Source organism: Hoplias malabaricus, chromosome 17 (genome assembly GCF_029633855.1).
Source record: "Hoplias malabaricus isolate fHopMal1 chromosome 17, fHopMal1.hap1, whole genome shotgun sequence".
Classification (NCBI taxonomy): Eukaryota; Metazoa; Chordata; class Actinopteri; order Characiformes; family Erythrinidae; genus Hoplias; species Hoplias malabaricus.
Window position 1 is genome coordinate 16,597,298 of NC_089816.1, and position 25,637 is coordinate 16,622,934.

The 25,637-nt window shown below is 44.1% G+C and overlaps 1 protein-coding gene across 1 annotated transcript in view; it reads left to right on the forward strand.

Moving 5' to 3' along the window:
• The window catches only part of cecr2 (CECR2 histone acetyl-lysine reader), a 50,325-nt gene that overhangs the window by 21,618 nt on the left and 3,070 nt on the right, over positions 1–25,637 (forward strand). Inside the window, exons 3-18 of the mRNA XM_066649120.1 lie at positions 1,338–1,521; positions 7,955–8,082; positions 8,191–8,268; positions 8,814–8,866; positions 8,997–9,169; positions 11,447–11,533; positions 13,800–13,947; positions 14,638–14,767; positions 15,472–15,509; positions 15,600–15,691; positions 16,426–16,552; positions 17,009–17,382; positions 17,766–17,897; positions 18,076–18,778; positions 18,962–20,726; positions 25,414–25,474. Coding sequence (XP_066505217.1) covers positions 1,338–1,521; positions 7,955–8,082; positions 8,191–8,268; positions 8,814–8,866; positions 8,997–9,169; positions 11,447–11,533; positions 13,800–13,947; positions 14,638–14,767; positions 15,472–15,509; positions 15,600–15,691; positions 16,426–16,552; positions 17,009–17,382; positions 17,766–17,897; positions 18,076–18,778; positions 18,962–20,726; positions 25,414–25,471 — 4,270 coding nt within the window. The 3' untranslated portion in view covers positions 25,472–25,474. The remainder of the gene's footprint in view (positions 1–1,337; positions 1,522–7,954; positions 8,083–8,190; positions 8,269–8,813; positions 8,867–8,996; positions 9,170–11,446; positions 11,534–13,799; positions 13,948–14,637; positions 14,768–15,471; positions 15,510–15,599; positions 15,692–16,425; positions 16,553–17,008; positions 17,383–17,765; positions 17,898–18,075; positions 18,779–18,961; positions 20,727–25,413; positions 25,475–25,637) is intronic.

A 25,637-nucleotide genomic window follows, 5' to 3' on the forward strand; every position in this document is an offset into this window, starting at 1 on the left:
TGGGAGCGAGTGAGTGCATTCTGCTTTCTCCAGATAAGCCCATTCTTTTCCTCTTTGCTCCTCTTCTTCTTGTGTGTCTTGTGGAGGGGTTCACTCCTGGTCTGGCCTCTTGTTTCTGTGCATCCAGCAGGAACTACAGCGCTTCTCACTCTTGGATTAATCCAATTGGTGTGACCCAGAACTAATGTTTGTTTGCCCAGTTAAAACTAATGTCATAATAAAGCCAAAGACATCGCTGTCTCCTCCTCAGAAATTCTGCCACATGCATATATAGCTGTCAGAGATGAAGTCGTTTAATAAGAAATCAACCTAGGCATGAATTGATGCTAAAGTTTATGCTAGATTTCCATCCAGGCTTATTGGTTCACCAGGATGATTGGTTTACTGGATAATTAAAATGTTTATATATATATATATATATATATATATATATATATATATATATATATATGTGTGTGTATATGTATGTGTATAAAAAACACGTAAACAAAGAACTGACTAAACTTTAGCAGCTAACCGGGGAAGGAGAATGCATTCTGCTGGTGTACTTTAACCTGGTATATTTCCCAGATAATTGTCAGTGCTATAAACAAGTGCAACTGCTTGTGTTTCTTCATCTTAGATTGCACAGAAACATGCACGACCCCACCACACAGGAGCTTCTTTCTGTATGAACTTTCTTGCTCCCAACCCATACAGGTCTGACCAATGAGCGAATGTTCTGACCAATGAGTGAAGAGAATGTTCTCACATGGTTTGTTGTGATGCATTTTGGTGCACTTTGATTTATCACTGTGTGAAAACTAACTAAACTTGGGGTGGGGGGAGGGGACTCTCCACGTATACAATCTCGTGAATTGAATCAGACCAGAGCAAACAAACTATAGGTGTGAAAACACCCCAAGTGTGTCATTTCCAATGCTGAGTGAAGGCTGGAGGAGTATGAAGCTCCTGCATGAAGCAGTGCAGCTGTCTTGTCTGGAGAATTTTAGAACTCTGTAATACTTTTCGGGATGATTTGGAGTAACATCTTTGATCCAGAACTATTCCTCCAAGATCAGTACCTGACCTCATGGATGTTTGAGACTGAATGCTATCAAGTACTCCTAGCAATGTTACAAGACCTCCCAGAAGAAGAGTCTGTAACCACAGAAAACAGGGGACAGACTTCTTAATTGTCTTAATTTGAAAAAAAATGAGTGGGTGTCAGTAAATATTTGGCCATATATTCATTTTTTTTTTTAAATTCCTTGTTACGTTTTTTGCTGTAAAACCATGAATAATAAACAAAACAACAGTTAAAGGTTGATTTGCTTTTGATATCCCTCTCTCGTCAGGCATCAGGTCTTCCGCAGCTACCTGGAGGACATCATAAGTTACCGCTGGGAGCTGGAGGAGGGCAAACCCAACCCACTGAAAGAGCACACTTTTGAGGAGCTCTCGGTTCGCACCCAAGTGGAGATTCTGCACAGGCTCTGTGATTACCGCCTGGATGCTGCTGATGTGTTTGACCTGCTTAAGGTATGAGCAAACTGATTAAAAGCTAAGCACCAGCGATATGAAAGTGTCAAACAAATAAATACATTGGAATTTGAGTTCCTAACTTGTGTTTATTGATAGTCAGAAAACTTTATCCCCCCCAACGGTGTTCGGAAACTCTAATAGGCGTCTTGTATGTGACGTAGATGGTGGACAACAACTCTAGAAGTTGCACTTAATTTAATGCAAAATGACAAAAAGGTGTGTTGTTTTTGGCTGCAATAATTCAATGTACAGTGGGACATCTGTGAACAAATGGCCCAAAGATCCCAAAATATCCAGAAAATTGACTAAATTTGTCAACTTTAAACGGGCACTTTGGAAAGGACCATCCGCTCACTCCGTTATCTGTAGTGCTCATTTCACTGGCGCTTTTCCAACAATATGGGCATGTAAGAAAACCAATGAAAGGTGTTCAAGAGCTTCTGTAACATGGAGGTAAACAGGGTAAGGACACTTACTTCGCCTGTTTTAGTTGGTGTTAGTTAACGTTAGCTTGACTTGCTAAACTCGGTGGCTCAGATTATACTCGGCTACGTAGCTGCGTTACGGAGGTTTATAGTGTCGGATGAATTCGAGTTCGACTTCGATCACATTTACAAGAATAACGGTACCTCTAAATTTGAGTTTAGCTTATTGCTAGGCTATTGTCATGAATAATGTTGGTTATTTAGCTAACTAGATACTGTCATAACAGTCAGTCATAACGCTGGTTACGTATGTAACCGTGGTTATGTGAATAGTGGATGACCGCCAGGGCGGTGCCAAAAGTGGATGTATCCCTGCCGTGCCACAGCCAACCGAGAGCGTATGCCAACGAAGTCACTCACGTGACACAGCGTGAGAATCCCACGCAATATTTAACTGCTTGGATCACGCTGTATTGCCTCAGGGACCTGGATCTTCTCGCCTCTCTGAGTGACCAGGAACCCTGGCGGTCATCCACTATTCACATAACCACGGTTACATACGTAACCAGCGTTATGTTTCATATCTCCTGACCGCCAGGGCGGTGCCAAAAGTGGATGACGTGTACCAACGATGTCACGAGGAGGATTATTGACAGTCTGCGGCCCGGGATAGAACTGCTGTAGACAGCCCCTCCGCAGCTGCGATGTTCACACTATAAAATCGGGAGAAGGTGCACGGTGTGGACCACGTAGCCGCCGTGCATATCTCCTGCAAGGAAACACCTCGGAGTGCAGCCCAGGAAGTTGCAACACCCCGGACAGAATGGCCAGTGTTATGGTAGGGCATCTGGTGGCTTGCAGCCTCATAAGCCCCTCGAATAATGTCCACAAGCCAATGGGACAGTCGTTGCTTAGACACTGCCATACCCAGCTTGGCGGCAGAGAAGCAAACTGACAGCTGATTGGTCTTCCTTACATTAGCCGTAGCAGTTACATAGGCCCTAAGGGCACGCACAGGGCAAAGTAAGGACCGCCTTGCATCAGAATGGTCTGTGTAGGCGGGAAGGTCAATGGCCTGATTCACAAAGGCAGGTTCCAAAATCTTAGGCAGGAAGGCAGTGTTCAGCCTCAACCTGACGCTAGAATCATTTATGCCCCACTGCAGGCATAAGAGGCTGATGGACATAGCATGGAGCTCACACCTCCGCTTAACTGTGCAGACGGCTATTAAAAAAGTGGTCTTCAGGGAGATCCACTTGAGGCCTGCCTGTTCCAATGGCTCAAAAGGTGCCTGACAAAGGCTGTCTAGCACCATTGAAAGGTCCCAAGGTGGAGACCGAAGTGTACGAGGCGGGACCAGTCGTCTCGCCCCCTTCAAGAAGGACGTAATCAATTCCTGAGAACCCAATGAAACACCGTCAGACAGCACCAAGTGGTGCGACAAGGCGGCCACGTACACCTTAAGTGTAGAGGGAGACTTCCCTTCATTCATTTGTGACTGCAAGAAGGACAGAACTGTCTGTAGCGTGCATGAATGCGGGTCCAAACCTTGGCCAGCGCACCAGACCTCAAAAAACTTCCATCTGCCCTTGTAAAGGGCACGAGTAGAGGGGGCCCTAGAATTATCAATAGTGTGTTGCACCTGGGGAGAACACGACTCTTGCCCAGTGGGGGGCCAAAGGGCCACATTCGAAGCCGTTCCGGCTGGGGGTGCCACACCTGTCCTCTCAGTTGTGAGAGCAGATCTGTACGACTCGGTAGCTCCCATGGTGTACCTTGAACCAGGGAAAGCAGAAGAGGAAACCATGGCTGGTATGGCCATCGAGGTGTCACCAAGAGAACCCGATGGTTTTCCCAGCGTACTCTGTCCAAGAGAGCTGGAAGTAGTGGAAAGGGAGGAAAAGCGTAGAGTAGTGCCCCCGGCCAGCCGTGGGCTAGGGCATCCTCGCCCAGTGGGCTGTCTTGCGGCTCTTCCAAAAACTACAGGGGGCAATGCGTGGTGTCCCGTGAGGCGAAGAGATCCACCTGAGCTTTCCCGAACAACTTCCACACTGACTGAATCAACTCGGGATGCAGTGTCCCTCGTCCTGGGTGTATTGTGTAGCGGGAGAGGGTGTCCGCCACGTTGTTGGAGGAACCAGCCACGTGTGCCGCTGTGAGAGACAGGAATCTTGGGTAAGCCCATGTCCACAGACCCTGGGCAATGCTCAGAAGCTCGCGGGATCTCGTTCCGCCAAAGTGATTCACATAATACACCGCTGACATGTTGTCTGAGCGTACCAAGACATGCCTCCCCTGAACAATGGGAAGAAAATGTCTCAGAGCAAGCCATATTGCCCGCAGCTCCAGCGTGTTGATGTGGCTCTGGGCCTGCCGGTCGGACCAGAGTCCCTGAACTGCCCTGTGATGACATACTGCCCCCCAGCCAGTGGGGGACGCGTCTGTGGTAATCACTTCCCTGCGGGAGGGGATGCACCCCAGCCTGACACCTGACTGGAGGAAGGTGACCGAGGTCCATATGTTCAGGGCAGAAACACATTCTCCTGAAATGTTGACAAGAAAATGCCTGTGATGCACTGCGTCCAGCCTTAAGCTGGTGATCCACATCTGGAAGGGTCGGATGTGGAGCCTCCCCAGTGCCACCACCCGTGAGGCTGCAGTAAGCAGTCCCTGTAGCCGCAAGAGATCCAAAAACCGGACCTTGCGTCCTAGTTTCAAGCGGCGGATGGGGCAGAGTATGGCTCGAGCACGAGCCCAAGGGAGGGATGCTCTCATAAGGCATGAGTCCAGTACCATTCCTAGAAAGGTGATGGTTTGGGTCAGAGTGAGCACACACTTGCCCCAATTTACAGTGAACCCCAGTGCCTGTATGTGCTGCAGCATCTGGAGTGTGTCTTTGTGCGCACGCTGTTCTGTCGAGGCGCAGACGAGCCAATCGTTGAGGTAAGGCAGAACTTTCAGTCCCTCTGCCATAAGTGGGGACTTATGATTGAAGGCAAACCGGAGGAAGCACCTGTGCTCCAGAGCAATGGGAACATGAAAGTAGGCGTCTGCAAGGTCGACAAGTGTGAACCATTCTGCCTTGTCGATCATACGAAGGGTGACCGCTGTGTGCAACATCCGGAACGGTAGAACCTTTCAATAGGCGTTTAACCGCCGGAGGTCTAAAATGGGTCTGAGCCCACCATCCTTTTTGGGAACTACAAAGTAAACAGAGTAAAAACCCTCTGTCTGAACGTGAGGGTCCACTAATTCTATGGCCCCCTTGTCCAGGAGAACTCGAACTTCCTGGGAGAGCCTTGCTGCCCGGTGTGGGTCTTGAACTCTGGTAAACAGTGGGCGAGAACTTAGGGGTGGCCGGCGGTGAAACTGCAGCCTGTAACCCCTCAACATGGTCCTGAGGACCCATGGATCTGAGACTATCCTGTCCCAGTAAGCTTGATGGAAAGCAGGGAGGGGTCCAGTCACTGGCCGGGACATGTCAGCGTCGATCTGCTGTAGTACCGCGGGGTACATGCTGTCTAGGGGGCCGTGCATGCCGCCTAGGGGCCGGCACAGGAACCGTGGAATTGCCTGGGCAGACCTGGGGAGCTGGAGTGCTAATCCGCCATCCTCGGTCATGACTCCGCACTCTGTGCGGTGGGCGACGAAAGCTCTGTGATTGTCCCACGCCATGGCGTTTCCGTGCTTCTGTGAGGGAGGAGCGGCGCTCCAGGGCTTCCTTGGCTGCAGGGCCAAAGAGATAACCAGGGGCCAGGGGTACTGATCGTAGTGTGGCACGGCACGGCTTGGGTAGCGAGGACTGGGCCAGCCACACTTGACGACGAGCATGTAGACTTGTGGCCACAAGCCGTCCAGTATCATGGGTCATATAGCCAGCTGTTAAAAGAGCCAGATTCAGCAATTCTTCTGGAGCGGTTGGGTCCTCTGCGGTAGCAGGAGGGTTCTGAAGGGCTATGAGCAGGATGCATAGCGTGTTGAGCAGCCTACCTAGCCGCGTCGCTGAATCCTGCAGTTTAACAACCATTTCGTCTGTGCGTCTGCATTCCACACTGGGGCAGCGGGGCTCCTGACAAAGAGCCTCATCTGGTGAAACCACTGTTGAGGCTATACAGGGGTCGATAGGCGGCATGTTCACTAAACCGTATTCAGCCGCTCCGGACATGGAAGATAGCATGCGAGCCGTATCTGTCGGACGACATACTCTCTCACTACGAAAGGCAGCAGAGAATTCCGCCACAAAATCCTGACATGGGGGGTACTGCAAGTCCGTCTGCCTCCAAGCGCTTAAACAGAGCGTTAGAGCGCAAGCATTCTGCCGCTGGGGTATCTAGGCCCAGCCTGGCCAGGGCTAGTTTCAATGTCTTTTCCACCGAAGACCTGCGTGAAGACGCCGCAGGGTTTTCTCCATCCTCTCTAGCTCCACTCGAAGAGAAAGAGCGAGGCGGCAGTGGGGAGCTCTGGCTTAGAGTAAGGGCCTCAGTCTCACGACCACTAGGTGGCATAGTCGGGAACCCCACGTCCGATACAACCGTGGAAAGAATATCTAAATCCGGCTCCGGATGCAGCAAACCAGAGTCCTGAGAATCCACAGGAGCTTCTTCCGACTGCCTCTGATTCTGGCTGCCCATAGCTAAAACCAAGCTCTTCAGCTGGTTCAGCTCGGAAAAAACAGTGTCCATCCTGTCAAATAGAGCCCCATAAGACTTTTTCTGACGCGGCTCTTCCGCGGGGCGCTTCTTTTGGCTCGTGCTTTAGGTGCAGCCGCAGGTAGAGCGGCCGTGTTCCGTGCCTCAAGGCCTGCCAGGCGTTCCCGGCGAATGGCCAAGGGCATCACCGCACAGTCAATGCACGGGTCCGTAAGTGCCTCGCGCAAATGGTCCAGGCCCAGACACGACGGGCACAGTCGGTGTCCATCTTTGGGCTCCAAAATGGAGGGGCAATGAATACAGCTAATCTGAGAGAGCATTGCCAAAGAAAAAACCTCTGCGTCACAAAAGCCGTTCCTTACCGGCGTATACTGCGTGGCCTCAGTGGATTCGGTGTACCGAACACTGAGGAGCAGAAAGGAAAAAACACGTTGATGCCTAGCGCTGTAGCCCTCGGTGTACTGCGGCTTGTGCGTCTAAAGGCTGGAGAAAAGTACTCACCCGTTAGGTTCGCGGTGATTCGTACTGCGTATAGGCTCGTACCTAAACTCTGGTGTACCAGTCTATGTACAGCGGTCGGGTGACGTATCCCTTGAAGAGACGTGAAGAGAAGAAAAAATAAAAAGCTCTAGAGGTCGGGAAAAAATTCCGAAGCTCAAGGCGAGCTGCGCTCAATCGGCTTCCAAGGCGAGAAGAGAAGGAGGCAATACAGCGTGATCCGAGCAGTTATATACTGCGTGGGATTCTCACGCTGTGTCACGTGTGTGACTTCGTTGGCATACGCTCTCGGTTGGCCGTGGCACGGCAGGGATGCATCCACTTTTGGCACCGCCCTGGCGGTCAGGAGATATGAAACATAACGGTGTTTTACCGCGGTGTTGTTCAGTTGTTGTCCACCAGTGACGTCACGGTTGATTTCAAGAATTTCCATAGCGAGCTCGGGGTTTTCCGTCAATTTAATAAACTTGTCAGTTTTAAAGCAAATTAAGCATGCTATTTTCATTTTAATTCATACTTATATATGTCAGTAGCTAAAATAACGTGAAATATTCATGGAGGTCCATTAAGTGGTGCTTAGCCTTTTAAAGGTGTGCTTAGTTAAGTGCTTGGCAAAACTTAACAAGGGAGTATCACATAATGTTATTACTTATAGGGTTTTCCATGGTGATGAGTAATGTAAACGTCTGGTTCTCTATTGTGTGAAACATGCCGTTCAATTCTGTTTTGATGTGAGTAGTTGGAAACAAGTTTTTTTTTTATTATGGGAACTTGGAAGATGGGTGTGTCAATAAATAGATAGATAGGCTTTTATTCTTTTATTAGTTTGCCCTTTAAAGTTACCATCTTTTGTTTCAGGGACTGGATTCAGACAGCTTGCGAGTTGAACCTCTAGGTCAAGATGGAAACGGTGCCCTTTATTGGTACTTCTATGGCACTCGGATGTACAAGGAGGAGCCTGTCAGAAGGAAGTCCTCTGAACGCTGGTATGGATGAGTGAATGCAGCTGTGGTCTGTCATATTTGCTGTTTGTGTAAAAGTATGTGGCACAAAGTTGCAAAACACACTACTGTTCTTTCTTGATTCATTTTCAGTGAAACCCCTGAAAGAACAATACCAGAGAAAAAAAGAAGGGGAAGACCTCCGAAGAAGAAGACCGGAGACTCATTAGGGTAAGGCTTTATTTTAGCTGTACAGATTTAAATCTCATTCTTTTGTAGTGATTTAAATGTCTGCTTGTGCCTCTCCATGTTATTGCACTTGATTGATTTATCATTCTTAGATTAGAGTTGGACTTATGTATAGGAAAAAAATCACTTTTACTGTTCCAATTAGCTCAGATGTAGTCAGTCAGCCCACTCCTCTTAACACGTTCAGACCAACGTCAGACAGGGATTTTGCACAACACTTAATGTCTAAAATGGCTGGTCACTGCATTCAGCTATACCACAGTGACAAGACTGTGTGTTCACACCAAAGCCCTGGATGGTATTTTAGTCAGTGGAGGTAAGCATTGGGAATGTATTTACGTGAAAAAAAAAGTTGGTTGATTATCCTTTAGCTTCTCTTTTTTAAAATTCATCAAACATCATCAGACATACCTTTGCTGACTGGCTGCATCTGGGATTAAGAGGAAATTAGATTTTAGTTTTATAAAGGATTAATTTATGGAGACAAGTGTTCTATTATGACATTCCTAGTTTTTTCTATTTTCCAGTGAGATGGATACAGCCGAGGTAAAAGTAGCTGATGAGCAACCGCTGGTTAAAGGTGGGTTTTAAATACTTTAAAACGTCTTTACTTCATATGCATATGGTTTGGATGGATCAGATACCTTCTTGCAAAGTGTGACAAGTTAACATGAATATTAAACTGTGAAGGCCACATATTAATCTCCCAGGGGTGTGTGTGACACGTGAGCGTGGGGCCTGGTCTCTGGTGTGTGACACAGAGGAACAGTGGGCCAGGCTAGCTGACAGCATCAAGGACAAAAACTCTCCTCAGGATCGCCACTTATACCGCATCATCACCCAGAACTTCCTGCCTGAAATCAGCAACATGGTCGAGCACAGGGTCAGACTTTACTCATTTATTTTACACATTTTATACAAGTTTCCTGAAGCTTAAGTTTGATCAGGCACAAACAGTGCATGGTTTAAAATTCAAACAAACAAGCCATTATAAGATAAAACACAAAGCTTTAAATGTGACTTTCTGACTTTTTGGTGTCTGGTTTTAAATGATGGATGTGCTGGAAAGAAGCACATCCACAGAGTTACCCAATACCTTTCCTTTTGGTTGCTCTGCGGATTGTAACTGGTCTGCACTCGCTCAGCTTGGTTTCTCTTGGAAAGGCTGCAGGGTCTGCTGGTCCCCCCTGCCAGGGTGGGGCAAAGCAGCTGCTCAAAGACATATTCACAACCTAAAGTTGAAATTACTTACAGCTGTATTTTGGTTTGCTAGGAATACAAAAATTGTGAAGCTGCACTAAATTAAACAAAATAAACAAATGAGGTGGTCAAGATTTAAAAATGGCAATGTTTACAGCTTATTTTCTATGTTTAATAGAAAACTGGGCAAGCTAAGTTTATGCCATTTTAATAAAGGATTAAGCTACACTTTTTGTTACTTACCCTAGATGTATTCGTTCAACTGAGACATCTTTTGTTTTTCAAATGTTGCTTCTTTAGTTTACCGTTGTAGTTATGTGGTTAACATTGCTATAAAACACAAGAAATCAATGGTTATGTAATGTTTTGGTAATTACCTTCCCCAAAACCACACCAGATCTATATTAATGTCAAGCATTTTAAACAGTTCTGGCTTTCCTACACAACCTTTATGTTCAGTTTGAAAATTCAAGAGAAAATATGATGTAAATTTAGTCCCTACATGTATAAAAAAATATATATTTCCTACAAAGATGTCTTGAATTTAATGCCGCCAACGTTCAGCTACATTGTGTTCATAGCTTTAGTGCTAAAGAAGCATAATAGTACAAATTATTGTGCATTTGCTTGACCATAAAGCATCCCCCCACCACTTTTCCATTACCCGAATGTGAATCGTATATAGCGTGTTAAAATATGCAATTATCTGGGATGGTCAGAGTGGTCTATTTTTTATGACCCTGACAGCTAACAGACAGACAGGGGCCTGTCAGAGCTAATCCATCCTGCCTCTGACGTGAGGCAGGCTCTTACCTTGAGGCAGCTTGGTGATTGACGGCCTGCTGCATGGCAGGTTTGGTGACCTCTTAAGTGTCAGCACTAGTGGTGGTCCATTGCTTGCTGCTGGTTTAAGTGGAATGTGGTAATACACCAAGTGCTCATCCAGAGACGACAATAACAACGATGATGGAGTTTGTAGCTTATTCTGCATTTTACACACACTCATGTCTTGCTGTAGCTAATTCCAAATATCTGCTTCACCAGGACACCAGGGAAGCTATCTGCAATGGCAAAGAATATGATCCACTGATTTGATTTTCACAACCTATTGAAAACCAGCTACTATATGTTGCTCTAAGTCTCACTGAATTTCTTTCATTCTGAAAAAAATCAGTAGTCGTGTGGATTATTAAGTGTAAATGATAGGGTTCAAGGTTGTGCTCTTGAACATAAACGAGAATCGTTGTGCATACCTTTTGAAGCTCAGACTAACACACTGTCCAGCTAAACCTTGTAATACTGAATTTATGATGTTTGCCTAGGAATAACAAAGAGAACCTTACTACTCAGGAATTCCTACTCGGAAAGGCATCCTCAAACCCAAGTTCAGCAAAACAAGGCATACCTGTTATAACGAGGCATTCAAGTTTATCCCAGTATATGAATGTACAGATGTAGAAAACTATGTAATTCTGAGCTCCAGCTTCTCACTTCTGTTAAGACTGTAGCATAAGCTCATCCATGAAGTTTTTGAAGCATGCACTGTGGTTTTAGTTAGGACTTGTTTGGAATGATGGCTGCTGTGACTAAGACGAGGCAGAATCTTTTTGTCACTCTTGAAGCAAAACATCAAATGGTAATTTTACAAAAGAAGGAAAACCATTTGAAACGCCTTATGAAAGTCAGTGTGTTAATAATTTTGGACTGTTCACCATTGTAGGTTTGACACAATGTGAATGATTCATGATGCTCTTGTTTAAAGAGGTTTAATTTTGGAAGCTGATTTAATTGCTGGTCTGTATTAACCTCCAATGGGGAGAAGTAAAGGGTATCTCCGCTAGAGAATGGCATGACCCCAGTGACAAATCTAACACCTCTACCCTCTTGAAGTGCTCCCCAGAGGTTGTGCCTGTGACAGATGAAGAGAGATTGAAAAACTAACATGAATTTTCCTCTTCAGGAACGAGAGATACAGGAGAAACTGTTAAATCCTCTGGTACAAAACTCTCAGCGCCTTTCAGAAAAATTTATCAGCAAAGAAGAGGATGTAAGTATTTTTATAAAATGTTCTTTTTTTTTCCCTAAAAAAATATTTTGGCCATAAATTATTTCAGAGTAATTGGTTAGACAGAAACGTTAACTGTTGAATGTTAACACAACTAATTGACAAAAAACAATTTAAGATTTTCATGCATAACAGTGAAGCTACTGAAAGAGGTGAGCCTGTGTTTACAAAACTTACAGGAAAACAATTTTGGTACTTTTGCTAAACAGAAGCTTATTTTTATTTGGATTTTTTTAGATGTTGCAACCCTAATTTGTCTTTTGTCTTGTCAGTAAACATGTAAAAATTGACAATAGTTAGTTGCACATTGAAATATCGCACAATTGAAATGTTGCACAATCTTTTAAAGGCTAAGCACCGCTTAATGGACCTCCATGAATATTTCACATTATTTTAGTTACTGACATATATAAGTATGAATTAAAATGAAAATAGCTGCTTAATTTGCTTTAAAACTGACAATTTTATTAAATTGACGGAAACACCCGAGCTCACTACGGAAATTCTTGAACGCAACAGTGACGTCACTGGTGGACAACAGGTATGGACTGTTATGACAGTATCTAGCTAGCTAAATAACCAATATTATTCATGACAATAGCCTAGCAATAAGCTAAACTCAAATTTAGAGGTACCGTTATTCTTGTAAATGTGATCGAAGTCGAACTCGAATTCATCCAACACTATAAACCTCCGTAATGCAGCTACGTAGCCGAGTACAATCTGAGACACCAAGTTTAGCAAGTCAAGCTAACGTTAAGTAGCATCAACTAAAACAGGTGAAGTAAGTGTCCTTACCCTGTTTACCTCCATGTATACAGAAGCTCTTGAACACCTTTCGTTGGTTTCCTTACATGCCCATATTGTTGGAAAAGCACCAGTGAAATGAGCACTACAGATAACGGAGTAAGCGGATGGTCCTTTCCAAAGTGCTCGTTTAAAGTTGACAAATTTAGTCCATTTTCTGGATATTTTGGGATCTTTGGGCCATTTGTGCAGAGATGTCCCACTGTACATTGAATTATTGCAGCCAAAAACAACACACCTTTTTGTCATTTTGCATTAAATTAAGTGCAACTTCTAGAGTTGTTGTCCACCATCTACGTCACAGGCAAGACGCCTATTAGAGTTTCCGAACACCGTTGGGGTGGGGGACCAATGGTCTTTTAAACCTTATTCCTTGAATTAGTAAGAAATAACGTTTTCTGACTATCAATAAACACAAGTTAGGAACTTAAATTCCACTGTATTTATTTGTTTGACACTGTCATGTAGCTGGTGCTTAGCCTTTAAATCAGTGAGGTTTCTGCTTTATTTTAAATTTACCCATTATTTACACAATCAGCCTCAACATTGAGACCAAATGAATTGAATAATGAACAGTCAGTTTATGTGTAAGCATCGGAGCAAATCTTGCAAAGGCCAAATTATGATGAACACATGACTAGGTCAAAGCATCTTTAAAAACTGGGGTCTTCCCAGTTTGCAGTGGTTAGTACCTATGGAAAATGGTCCAAGGAAGGCATCTGGTGACAGCGTCATGGGCGATCAGAGTTAATAATGTAGGTAAGGTATAGGTAAGGTCTTATCTAGGGTAGTCATGCTGACTCTGGTCCAATGCCAAAAGTGTGCAGTGGACACGTGAGCATCAGAACCAGACCACTTACTACCTTACAAGTACACTTACAAGCCACCTACAATGGCAACAGTATCCCCTAGTAGCAGTGGCCTCTTTCAGCCTTTTTCTTTTCACCCTGCTACACTACAGAAATGGTTTAAGGAACATGACAAAGAGTTCAAGGTATTGACAGTGGTCTCAAAATTCCCTGGATCTTGATTTGAACGAGCATCTGTGGGATGTGCTGGGAAAAAAACATCTGATTTATGGATGCCCCTCCTCGCACCTTACAGGACTTAATGGATGAGCTGTAAATGTCTTGGTGCCACATACCATAGGACCCCTTCAGATGTCTGTTGGAGTCCATGACTAGATAGGTCGGAGCTGTTTTTTGCCATATAAGGATGACCTACCCAATATTAAGCAGGTGATTTTAATGTTGAGGTTCACCAGTGTATTAGAGTGAGCAATACAGTGTCAGAAACCATATAATAGTGCAGTTTGATTCATGTATGTGGTAATATGATTCACATGCTTATTAGTGGGATACAAACCACAAATGAACCCTGTTGGACCAATAGCTTTAAAGTCAGCTAGCCATGAGTTTGTGTCTGTTGTGTTTAATACAAGCTGAAGACTTTGGCTGAGGTGGATGTCAGACTGAAGGAAGAGGATACAGAGAGGCAAGCCCTTCTTGCAGAGCAGCGAAAAGAAGAGGAGCGACTCCTCCAGGAAGAGCGCAAGAGAGAAGAGCTGGAGAAAGTCAGAGCCGTTGAAGGTGTGTATCATCCTCACTCAACTTTTTCAACTCTGTTCACTTTCCATTTCCACACACAACCCCTAGGCTCAAAGAGCTTTCAGAAGACAGATGAAATACACACACGCGTGACCCTGTGTCTACACAGCGGCATTGAAGTGCCTGCTTTTAACCCAAGACCGGTTTAATTGCACAAAGAGCCGAGTTAAACTCCTAAACCTCGTTCATCACTCAGAATTCCTCCACCCGGCTCTATCGTCTGACAGAGGGTTAATTAACTCCTGATCGCGGCTGTGCCGAGGGGCTGCTCTGCTCGTTAATGTATAATGGATGAAGATCAGGGCCCATGGAGCCCTCCGATGGATCCTTCCCCAAACCCCTTTAATCCTCACAGCAGGGTTTGCCTGCTGCAGCCTTTCATATCAGCATAGAAAGCAACCCGGCCCTTAATCTCAGCTGAGCCTTTTGATCAAGTTTATCTTCCAAAGCTGCTCAATGAATTACTTATTTGAGTTCTCCCTTGTTAGCCTACTTCTTAATCACGTAGGAAGTGTAGACCAAGGGAGTAACAGGTGCTTTAGAGTGTGATGTACAATGTCTGTACAATGTACAATTTCAGTGTCCATGTGCTTGTGCGGCGTAGGTGGCATGTATTAATGTATTTTTGCATGTTTGGTTATGCCTGATTTGCATGGCTGTGTGTGTTTCAAGAGCGTGCACGGAGGAGGAAACAGCGTGAAGAGAGGGCCTGGCTGCTGTCTCAGGGGAAGGAGCTTCCTCCTGAGCTTCTCCACCTGGAGCCACACTCTCCCATCCGCCGTGCTCGCCGCACGAAGGAGTTGTAAGAAATATCCAGTTATATGCCTGCTTTTAATTAGTAACAGATTTAGATGTTAAATCGCTAAATATTCCTCTTCATGCCATGAAACAGCCTGTATACTAATTTGTCTGGATATGTCAACGATTCAAACATGGCCACCCTCTGTGTATCATAAATTGTGCTTTTCAGAAACGGCAAAATGATTTCTTTGTACTTCTGAGTAGAAATGTAATTATAATGAATTATGACTCGTTGTTTACTGGTTTTTGCAGCAAAAATTATAACACTGCTTTGAGTCAGTAGTACATTTTAAATGATAAAAAGCACTAATGTAACTGTGCTTCTACTAAATGCACTGATGTAAATAAGCTTAAAAATAACAGGCAGCCATGTAGCGTACAAACCACCGCATGGACATTCAAATCACATTATTTTGCATGGTATTGTCTTTTTTATTTCAAGTACAATGCCAGTCTTGTTCCATAGTTATTTGTGAGCTGTGATAGCCTTGTACAAAACTTTGAATTGTAATATACAGTTTATGATTAATACTTTTTATTCACACAAGGTTTTGTACATAAAGCAATATTAGGCTCATACTCATCAGTCTTCTATTGAACCACTGTGCTTGGTGGCCATTTTTAATAGTTAGGGCTTCTTTTATGTAACTGACTGCATGTTCTCTTATGCTTGCTTCTGATTCTCTCTTTTTTTTTTTGTTAAAGCTATGAAATCGATGATGACTATGCTGCTTTATACAAAGGTGAGTGAAGATGACTATATAATAGTCTGTACAGTGTTGAATCATTGGCTTCAGCAGTTTGTAATCTTTTTGTCCTCTGGCTGTCCTCAGTTCTGGAGGCTCTGAAGGCTCATAAAGATGCTTGGCCTTTTATGGAACCTGTGGATGAGTCCTATGCCCCTAACTATCATGAAATCATTCAGGTTTGTATCCCAGTTCTGGATTTGTTCAGCTGAAAATGCTCCACATATTTCAGTTTGAAATCAAATGTGTCTTGCTTTAAATGTGTTAGATTAAAACTAAAAATCTTCTAGGTCAGAATGTCATAACTATTGCTTCCTCTAAAACGTCTGATATGTCACTGCATGTTTCTTTCCTGCACCTGCCACACACACACTTATCATCAAGGGAAAACCACTTGTTTCTTTGGCCCTGTTTACGCCAGGTTGTTAATGTGGATTGATTCCTGATAAGACTTTAACAACATGAATTTACAAAAGCCTACTTACATTCACGGATCCCATGTTTTGTGATGGAATGTATTGGATGGGGGTGGGTAGTTGGGGAGAGAGAGATGCATTTACACTTTCACAATGTCTGGCGAAAATGCATCTCAGATCACCTCCTGCAGTGGTTTGAGAGAATTTGCTTTAAACGAGTCTAGGGTGTTTTTACATGTTAACTTTTAGGTGGAAAATCTGTATTTGGATATAATCTACATAACTCAGGATGCCTTGACAAGGTGTAAATAGGGTCACTGTACTTCTGTGTTAGTTGCCCTGTTCTTGTAGCCCTGGGGACTTGTTTTGATACTTTGTTGTACTTTTAACCTGTTCAGCTATCCTAGAAACATTTATCTAAACAGCAAAGATACTTTGCCTTTTGAGAATGACTATCAGGGCTGAAATAAAAATATCACATTTATCTTTTCTTACAGACACCAATGGATCTGTCCACCATTGAGAGAAAGCTAAATGAAGGGGAGTATATTGCCAAGGATGAATTTGTAGCTGACGTTAAGCTCATGTTTGAGAACTGTCTGGAGTACAATGGAGAAGAGAGTGGTAAGTATTTTAAATTTATTTAATATCTGTTACGTATTTAAATATGAAGTGCAATAAAATAAAAAGTAACAGTAATAAACTAAATGTTCAGTGATCTTGATAATGTAATTCCTTAAAGCTTGCAGTTGAGCAGAGAGGAACCCATGGCAGTGGTGGGAGGTGTGTGTGTTTGTGTGTGTGTGGAGGTGCTGACATTGATTAATGGAGAGCGATTGAGCTGTCCTCCAGTGTCCTGGGACCTGCAGTGCCATACAGACATTCCATCCCTGCAGCCCCCCTCTCTGGAGCCATCCATCTGTCAGAACGTTCTCCCCCCACCAGGATGGGCGGCAGGGTCATAGGTCAACTGTGGCTCTGTGACCTGGTCAGCAGACCAGCTCTAAGTGCTCTAAGTTTTGTCTCATATTGATGGTCTAAATGGATGAGCCTTGTCTCTGTGTGTGTGCGCTCCCTCAGAATACACAATAATGGCGGAGTCACTGGAGCGATGTTTCAGCAGAGCTCTGCTGAAGCATTTCCCCTCAGAGGATGGAGACACTGACGAGGAATTCCATGTGAGCAAAGAAGAGAGAGACCGCAAGGAGAAGAAGAAGGGGAAAAACAGCCGTCACTCAGGACCTGAAAGCCTGATCCGAGCTACGGAGCAGGCGCAGAAACGCAAAACTCCTAGTAAAGGAGGCAAGCTTCCTCAGGAAAAAAGCCCCAAGTCTGCTCCTCTCCCCTCTGCCTACCCATATGCCAATGGGCCCTCGCATCCTCAGAACATCCACACTGGACAGCCTCATCCAGGGAATGGTCCACGGGCATCTATGTACCATCCTGCCCAACAGGCAAGGCTCCACATCGTGCACAGAACACAGTTTTGTCCTGACTTGTACATTTTAGCTAATTAAACTTAACTAATTTAGAAACCAGGTTGGTCTGTTTGTCCCTAACTTGTTTTAATACACTTTCCCTTTGCCCTATTTTCCCTCAGTGGATTTGAAGAACCAATCAATAGGGACATAAATGAGGGACTTCAAAAGCAGGCAGAAATGTCATTTTATTGCTACTTTGAGGAGGCTTAGAAACCCATCCTGGAATGACATGTGTTTATGAACACTAATCACATCGTACCTGTTAAATGTGACAACAACATGGAAAAATAATTCCAAAATCTAGCGGGTTATGTAACTAAATCAAATCAAACCTGTCTTAATTTTTGTGGCAGCAGCAGCAGCACCCTGGCATGTATGGCCAGCATATGATGATGGACCCCCAATATCCATATCCAGGACAAAGACCCCTAATGACAGGAGGACAGGGAGAGCATCCATCTCAGCACATGGCTCAATACAGCATGCAGGTATGACATCTCAATACTGTGACTTGTTATGACTTCTTTATTTAGTTTTGTAGAAAATAATTTCTTAAATTAGCATCCCTTGATTCACGTTATAACTGGGTAAATTTCTATATTTTAAATGTGAACTCAATCAGTTATTTATGCATATTAAGGGGTTTTAATTCATGTTTCTTTGTAGGGTCCACCTCCAAATGGTCCCCACCTTGGTCCTAGATACCCAATGGGATCTGAACCTCGACCAGTTCAGCCTCAACATCAACAGCACACCTACATCGGACCCACTCATGGCCCGTCGTTGGGGCCAAGACCAGTGGCCCTGCAGCCTGGAGGCTTCTGCACCCCACCGTCTGAAGGCAACATGTATCCATCTGTCCAAAATCCTGATGGGCAACCTATGCACCCTGTGGGGAACAGCTACCTGAGACATAGGGTTCCAATTCCCAACTCGTACACTTCTTATGGCCCTCCATCAGGTCCATACGGTGCTTGGACCAACCATCAAGGACAGCAGCTGCCTGGAGGTCCTATGATGCAGGAGCATACTATGGGCAATCAGCATCACTATGGTCATGGCATGATTCACCCTCCACGTGCTGCAGGATATCCCCCCTCTAATGGCCAGTACAGAATGCCTGCAGCCAGTTCCCCAGGACACATGGTTCACAGGCCTCCTATGACCCCACAAGACTCCAGGCCGCATATGGGCTCTATGATGGACAGCCCAGAGATGATTGCCCTGCAGCAGCTCTCTGCCTCATCCTCACGCCACAACGTTAATTATCAGCCTCCTCCACTCACCACATCTGCTCCTGAAAACCAGCATCCAAGTTCTGTGGGAAAGAATACAGTGGATGACCGAAGTGCAGCTGGACCAGCCAAAGGTAAGAGTCAACATTCAGTCAACGTTTTGTCTAGCTTTCTCAGTGTCTTGTATCTTTTAGTCTGATGTTAAGGTATCAAAGGTTTGAAGACTCCTTCATAGAAAAATCATAATGATGTTTCTTGTGTAAAATGTCACTCTTAAGAAGCATCCCCCCATGTTGTAAAATTCTTCTCTCTTTAAGGTCAAGAGGTGGAGTTGGCTGAGAAACAGTCCAGTAAGGAGTCTGATAGCACAACTCATCCAGCACCAGACAAACGCCCTGGCCAGGAAAGCCCCAGTGCAGCAGAATGGGGGAAATCTCCACAAAAGCAAAATTCAGCAGAGGTATCATCAGAATCTCAGTCCACACCACAAAAAGAAAGACTGGAATTGAAGGGAGAGAACCATGCACAAGTCACTTCTCAAAGACCTCACAGCAGTCCCCAGACCCTGTCTCAGAACGGCCCCCAAGCAGAATCCCAGTTACACAAATCTCAGGATTCTCCTCCTGCAAATATGCCTCAGAAAAGTTCAAATGCAATGCCCTTCCATCCTGTTCCTCCACCATTTCCCCAAAATGGCCCTTCTCAGTTGCACCAAAATATTCCTCACAGAGTATTTCAGAGTATCCCTCAACATGATTCTCAAGGTATGTCCCCTCAGTATCCCCACAATGGACCCCCACACATGCCTCCTACTACCCCTCACCAACAGATACCTCAGGATGGAACTGTCAGAGGCCCACAGCCAGGTCCTGTTCATGGCATGCCACAGACTATTCCTCAGGTGTCTCAGCCTGGTGCTCAGCAGCCTGCCTCCCTTACACCTCTACCACCCAGCCACCCTTTTTCACGGCCACTTGCCCAGCCCTCTCCTGCTGACCGTGATGATCAGAGACCCAGTGAACCTACTCGAGAGCCTGGGGGAAGCTCTGGGAGTAGCAAACCAGATACCAAGACTGCTCCTGCAAATATGAATGGTCATTACAACCAGCAACCTTTTATTCCAGTGTCACAGACTCACAGACCAGAGTTGCCTCCAAGTCACAGCCAAACACCAGCTCAATATGGTAACGGAATAGCGGGGCTTGGACCCCCACATTACGGCCAATATTCCGGGAGGGCAGCTCCCCCCTTTGGTCGTTTACCTTATCCAAACCAGACGCCACCACCTCAGTCTGCAAGCCCTCATCTCAGTCCTGCAAATTACCCTCCGTATCCTCAGCAAGATGCTGCCTATCAGTATCACATGGGTCCTCAGCACCCTCAAGCCCATCCCAGCATGCATCATCAGTATCAGCAGCAGCAGCAACAGTACTATCCTCAGCACCAGCAGAACAGTCGGCACGCATATCCAGCAGGTGAGTGGCCACGGCCTCAGTACACAGCTTGCCACTCTATGATGCCCAACTCTTTTCCACATGCAGCAGGTACTGGAGTCAATGACCGGCAAAAGGAGAATACCATGTCGCCTTTGGGTTCTGAAGGTTCTGGTGGAAGCTTGATATCCCCCAGTCCTCTTCCGGATGGATCCCATGGTGGCCCTGCTGAGAGTCAGAATGGCAGCAGCCAACCGAAACATTCCAACCCAGAAGAGGCCTCAGACCGCCCTGAAAGTCCTAAAGAACTACTGGATCTAGATAGCCACAATGCCGCAGCCCGTCGCCGTAACTCTGCCCATCCTCAGCACACCTACCCCTATGATCCTCGCATGCATCACAGCATGCAACATGGTGGAGCGATGTCCGGCGGGCCATACCCCCCCAGACCCCAGCGCCCCAGTGGACATTTTCCCCCACAGCATCCCCACCCACACCTCATGGAGGCACTGCAGCGGCCCCAAAACCTGCCCTATTCACCAGGCCAAAGCCGCATGTCAATGTACAGGCATCCCCCGACTGCTGGCCACCTCCAGGGCATGATGGTGTCACAAAGAGGAATGGCACCTGAACACTTATATCATCCAGGGTAAGGAACAAAACATTCCTTTTTGAAAATAAAGATTATGTTAAATCAAAAGACTATTAGCTAATAAGCTAATATTAAGAATTTGTAATTATCCCATAAATTGTCTTGTATGGTGTCCCAGATTTGTGTCTAGTTTTAAAACAAAGCTATTACCAACATGTTACCAACGTTGGTAATAGATGTAGTTTTTTTTTGTGCTTTTTTGTGTCTCTTTCATGAATATATCCCAAAAAACTGGCTCAATTAATTCTAACAGTTTCCAGTGCTTTAAGATATTGCACACTTGTCAGTGACCATCCTAATTTTACACAGTACATTCTGCTGTGAAATATAGAAATTAATAAAAACGTAAGTGTAGCTAAATACAGCGGGCAGATATGTTTTTTGTTGGTTCTTAAGTAAGCCTATCTTATTTAGTTTTTTAATTTACAGACACATGTTTAAATAGAGATGGCATGGTGGCGCAGCAGGTAGTGTCGCAGTCACACAGCTCCAGGGACCTGGAGGTTGTGGGTTCGATTCCCGCTCCGGGTGACTGTCTGTGAGGAGTTGGTGTGTTCTCCCTGTGTTCGCGTGGGTTTCCTCCGGGTGACTGTCTGTGAGGAGTGTGGTGTGTTCTCCCTGTGTCTGCGTGGGTTTCCTCCGGGTGACTGTCTGTGAGGAGTTGGTGTGTTCTCCCTGTGTTCGCGTGGGTTTCCTCCGGGTGACTGTCTGTGAGGAGTGTGGTGTGTTCTCCCTGTGTCTGCGTGGGTTTCCTCCGGGTGACTGTCTGTGAGGAGTGTGGTGTGTTCTCCCCGTGTCCGCGTGGGTTTCCTCCGGGTGCTCCGGTTTCCTCCCACAGTCCAAAAACAGGTAGGTGGATTGGCGACTCAAAAGTGTCCGTTGGTGTGAGTGTGTGTGAGTGTGTGTGTTGCCCTGTGAAGGACTGGTGCCCCCTCCATGGTGTATTCTCGCCTTCCGATTCCAGGTAGGCTCTGGACCCACCGTGACCTGTAATTGGATAAGTGGTTACAGATAATGGATGCATGGATGTTTAAATAGATCCATATTGGCAAATAGTGCATGCATTCATAAAGGTTTGGAGTTGCCCTTTCACACAGCAGGATATTATCAATATCAGTTGTGTTCTCTCCTCTGGAAAATACTCTAGGGGCAGTGCATTGGTAGATCTAGAATGAGCATATTGTCCACAGAAGGACCTGAGACATCCAAAGATTTTCTTGTCCGGGCCTGGCCTGACATTAATTGTGACTAGAGACTGTTTTAGGGCATTTCCTATCGGTTGTAATCATTCATTGGGATTTCCACATTCTAAAAGGGCAGCTTGTATTTCACCATGAACACTTCTATATCTAATGGATGTTTTACTTTTTTGCTCAAAAGGAAGTTCATGATAGAAATATCAATACATTATTCACATTGGCCATATGTACTAGGGAGCTGACAAGATAAATCAGTTTAATGTCCAATAAATCTGAGTCGCATATTTGGATTGTTGCATACAGCTCCACTGAGTAATGTGTAGAAAAGTTCAGGGTTGCCATGCATATTTGAAAGAGGCTCATGAGGTATTTAGTTTGGGAAGTGAAATTTGGCACACCTATTGTTGACTAACGGGGATGTCCACAGAGTTACTGTGTGAAGTTTTGTTTTAATTTTTTAAAATACATACAGTGCATTAATCATGCATCATTATGTTTGCACAGCATTAATGAAGGCCTGGGTGCAGTTAGAACAGATGGAGAAAAGTTTAATTTTTGCAGAAAACATGATAAAGATGAGATGCCTTTTATTGTTCAACTTCAAAAAGAGTCATTATATGGACATTAGTGCTGTTCATTAGAAGACGTGTGAATGAGCAGATGGAGTCTGCCTGAGCAGTTGGATGTTGGCTCATTTCTGAATGAACTCCAGTGTGGTATAATTTGAATATGAACACAGTTCAAACCAAAAGAATCTAAATGAACCAGACACAGAACGGGAAAATCGCAAGATGCAACAAAAATGCTTTCTTTTATTTGTGTATTGGAGAAATTTTTGAGGCTATTTTGACCCCTTTATCCAATTTCTGCTTCTTGCCCTTTGTCAGTTGGAAAAAATCCACCATGTATACACAGTATAGAAGGTTAGCCCAGTGTGGGGCATTGTTCTGAACACAGGCTCGTATGTCATAAGTCATTTTTTTTTCCTTTTTCTTATTTAGATTTAACAGTAAATTTGTGTGTGAACAAGGACTGTAATGAAACAATGTGTTTAATTTCTTTTTCTTGTTTGGTCGAGACCAAAGGAAATGAACTACAAGTATGAAAACACCCCAACATAATTTGTACAGTTTTAATGACTGTAAAGTAGGGCTCCTGAGTACAGTAATCCCTCACTACTTCATGGTTCATCTTTCGCTACTTTGCGGGTTTTTTCAAGGGGGCTTATGGCCGCTGTATCGCGGATATTGACAGGAAACTCTAGGAAAACCGTGAAAGATGAATAACCAAAAGTATTTTTTATTATTATTTACACGTATTAGGAGAGGCAGTATTAACATGGAAAGGCATCGGCATCTTACGTTCGCGTGACGCTGGCACATGCCAGTGACATCGGCACCTTACGTACGGGTGACAGTGGCATCTATTTATTTATTTATTTTTTTGACAGTGGCATATGCCTCTGTTTTGCGCAAATGCCGATGACATTGATATCCGTTTTATGACACTGGCATATACTCCACTTCATTGTTGAACATCTGCCAGTAAGTTTAGCTAGCATTTGGATGTTTAAACTAGCTATATATTTAACTACTCAGTAAACAAGGAACGTCCCTGGACGTTCAAAATAGGTTTAAAAGTAGTCTGTCCGTCAAACACATATTTTAAACGTCAATGGACGTCCAAAATCCATCTTAATAAGTTAGTTAAGTGGTGACCAATCGATAACGTCAGTGGACGTCCAAAACGCGTTTTATACAAGTAATTTATTTCGGGACCAATTAATAACGTCAATGGACGTCCAAAATACGTCTAATAGTCGTTTTTTTCAATATCTGTGTTTGGTCGTCTTTTCAACGTTCATTTTCAACCTTAAGAGAACGTTGATGGCAGTCATTACGTTATTTCAGCGTCGAATCAACAGCTAATTGTTTACTGGGTAGCACACGTATGCTACTAGCATGTAAACGGACCCAACAAGTGACATGCTACAAACATAGTCATGTCACTGTGTTCATGGACAAGTGAACTACAAGTTCTTCCCATTAAGGGGTATACGACACTCATCAAACTCACCACTTTCAAGATGTCCACATACCACAATGCTGCCAAGCAACATTACTACTGGACTACTAGATTAATTAAAATGTCTTTATGGCACGTGAAGCTCTAATAGCCTTGTACAACACTGCATGTCAGATTCTTGAAAGCTGACGTTTCAACCAAGACAATGTATGACTTTCTGATGAAGGCTCATAATATGTGCTGACATCCAATTCTACTGACATAATCCAGATTTCCCCTAAATTTCTCCTTTACAATAAAGCCCATGTGTTTATTTAATGACTTCTTTTTAAGTCTTTAACTTGTCCACAAAAACATGGCACTGTGAAAAGATCTGACAGAAAAAAGAATTCAACATTATGTAATTACTACTGAACATTTAGTTTAGCTGTACAAGTCATCAAAAGTCTACAAAAACAACAGATCATAAACAGCACATCATTTTTTAAGTTTTTAATCTCAATAATAAGACAGTCATACTGATCACAAAGGAATATTTTGGCCATTAGTATTTCCTCAGCATTTATCAAAATAAATATACCGTTATTAACATAGAAATTCAGATTAGAAACAGACTGCTTACTATTGCTAGCATCTTTAAAAAAAACAGAATACTTGAGATGTTTTTTTAGAGATGTGGTCCTGGGTGCACTCATCACACTTTCTACAGAATGGACAAGTACTGTGAGCCTGGATGTCATGAAACAGACCATAAAGTGTTTTAAATGTGTGTCCTAAAAAGCAAAATAAATACAGGATAGAATTAAGGTATCAATGTTAACATGTCAGAGACTTGCAGCACCAGAACGCAGGCACACTAAACCTTATAGTATAGTCCTCTGCCACTTTTAATAGCATTCCTATACAGCATTCTATTGTATATTAGCAGTATAAAATGTATTTCCCATATATTACTGATAACCAGTGAACATGATACTACACGGCATTTAACATTACCTATATAAAATAATATAAATAATAATGGTAGCTACACCACTATTTGTACTCATTTAATACGTAGTAGTACAACACACCTACCATGCAATGTCCCCATATTGTTTTCTCGTTCTTCTTGAGAAAGACCTTTGGCCCCTAGATGATGCCAGTGTTCAATTTTCTGATTATTCGTTTTTTGCGAGTGGTATTGGAAAGCATCCCCTGCGAAAAACGAGGGATTGCTATAGGGCTTTTTCAAAAAGAGATCATGCTTAAGGTATTTCTGTGGAGTTTGTCCAGCTGAGGGCGCTGTTATTCATGTTGTGTGTTTACCAAAGGTCTGTTACCGGTTTTTTGTGGACTAAGTAATCTCATTGCCTGTAATCGGATTTTATGTGCTAGTACAGTACTGCTGTCTGCTGTTTGTGTTGAAGTTTCACATTGATCTTTTTACCAACAACTTCTGTCTCTTGTATGTATGACAGGCAGAACATGATGAACACAGCAGCTCCTAGCGGTCCTGGCAGTAAGCAGGGAGTGTGAAAGGTAGGATCATGAGCTTTAGCTACAATGTAAACAAGTTTCTCCTGTTATATTCCAGCATCAGTGTTGCATGTAAATGAAAAACGTGGTGGTGGTGGTGAGAAAATCCTGCCACGTTTAAATGTGCTTAGTTTCAGATTCACTTCCTCACAGAAATGCGTTGTCT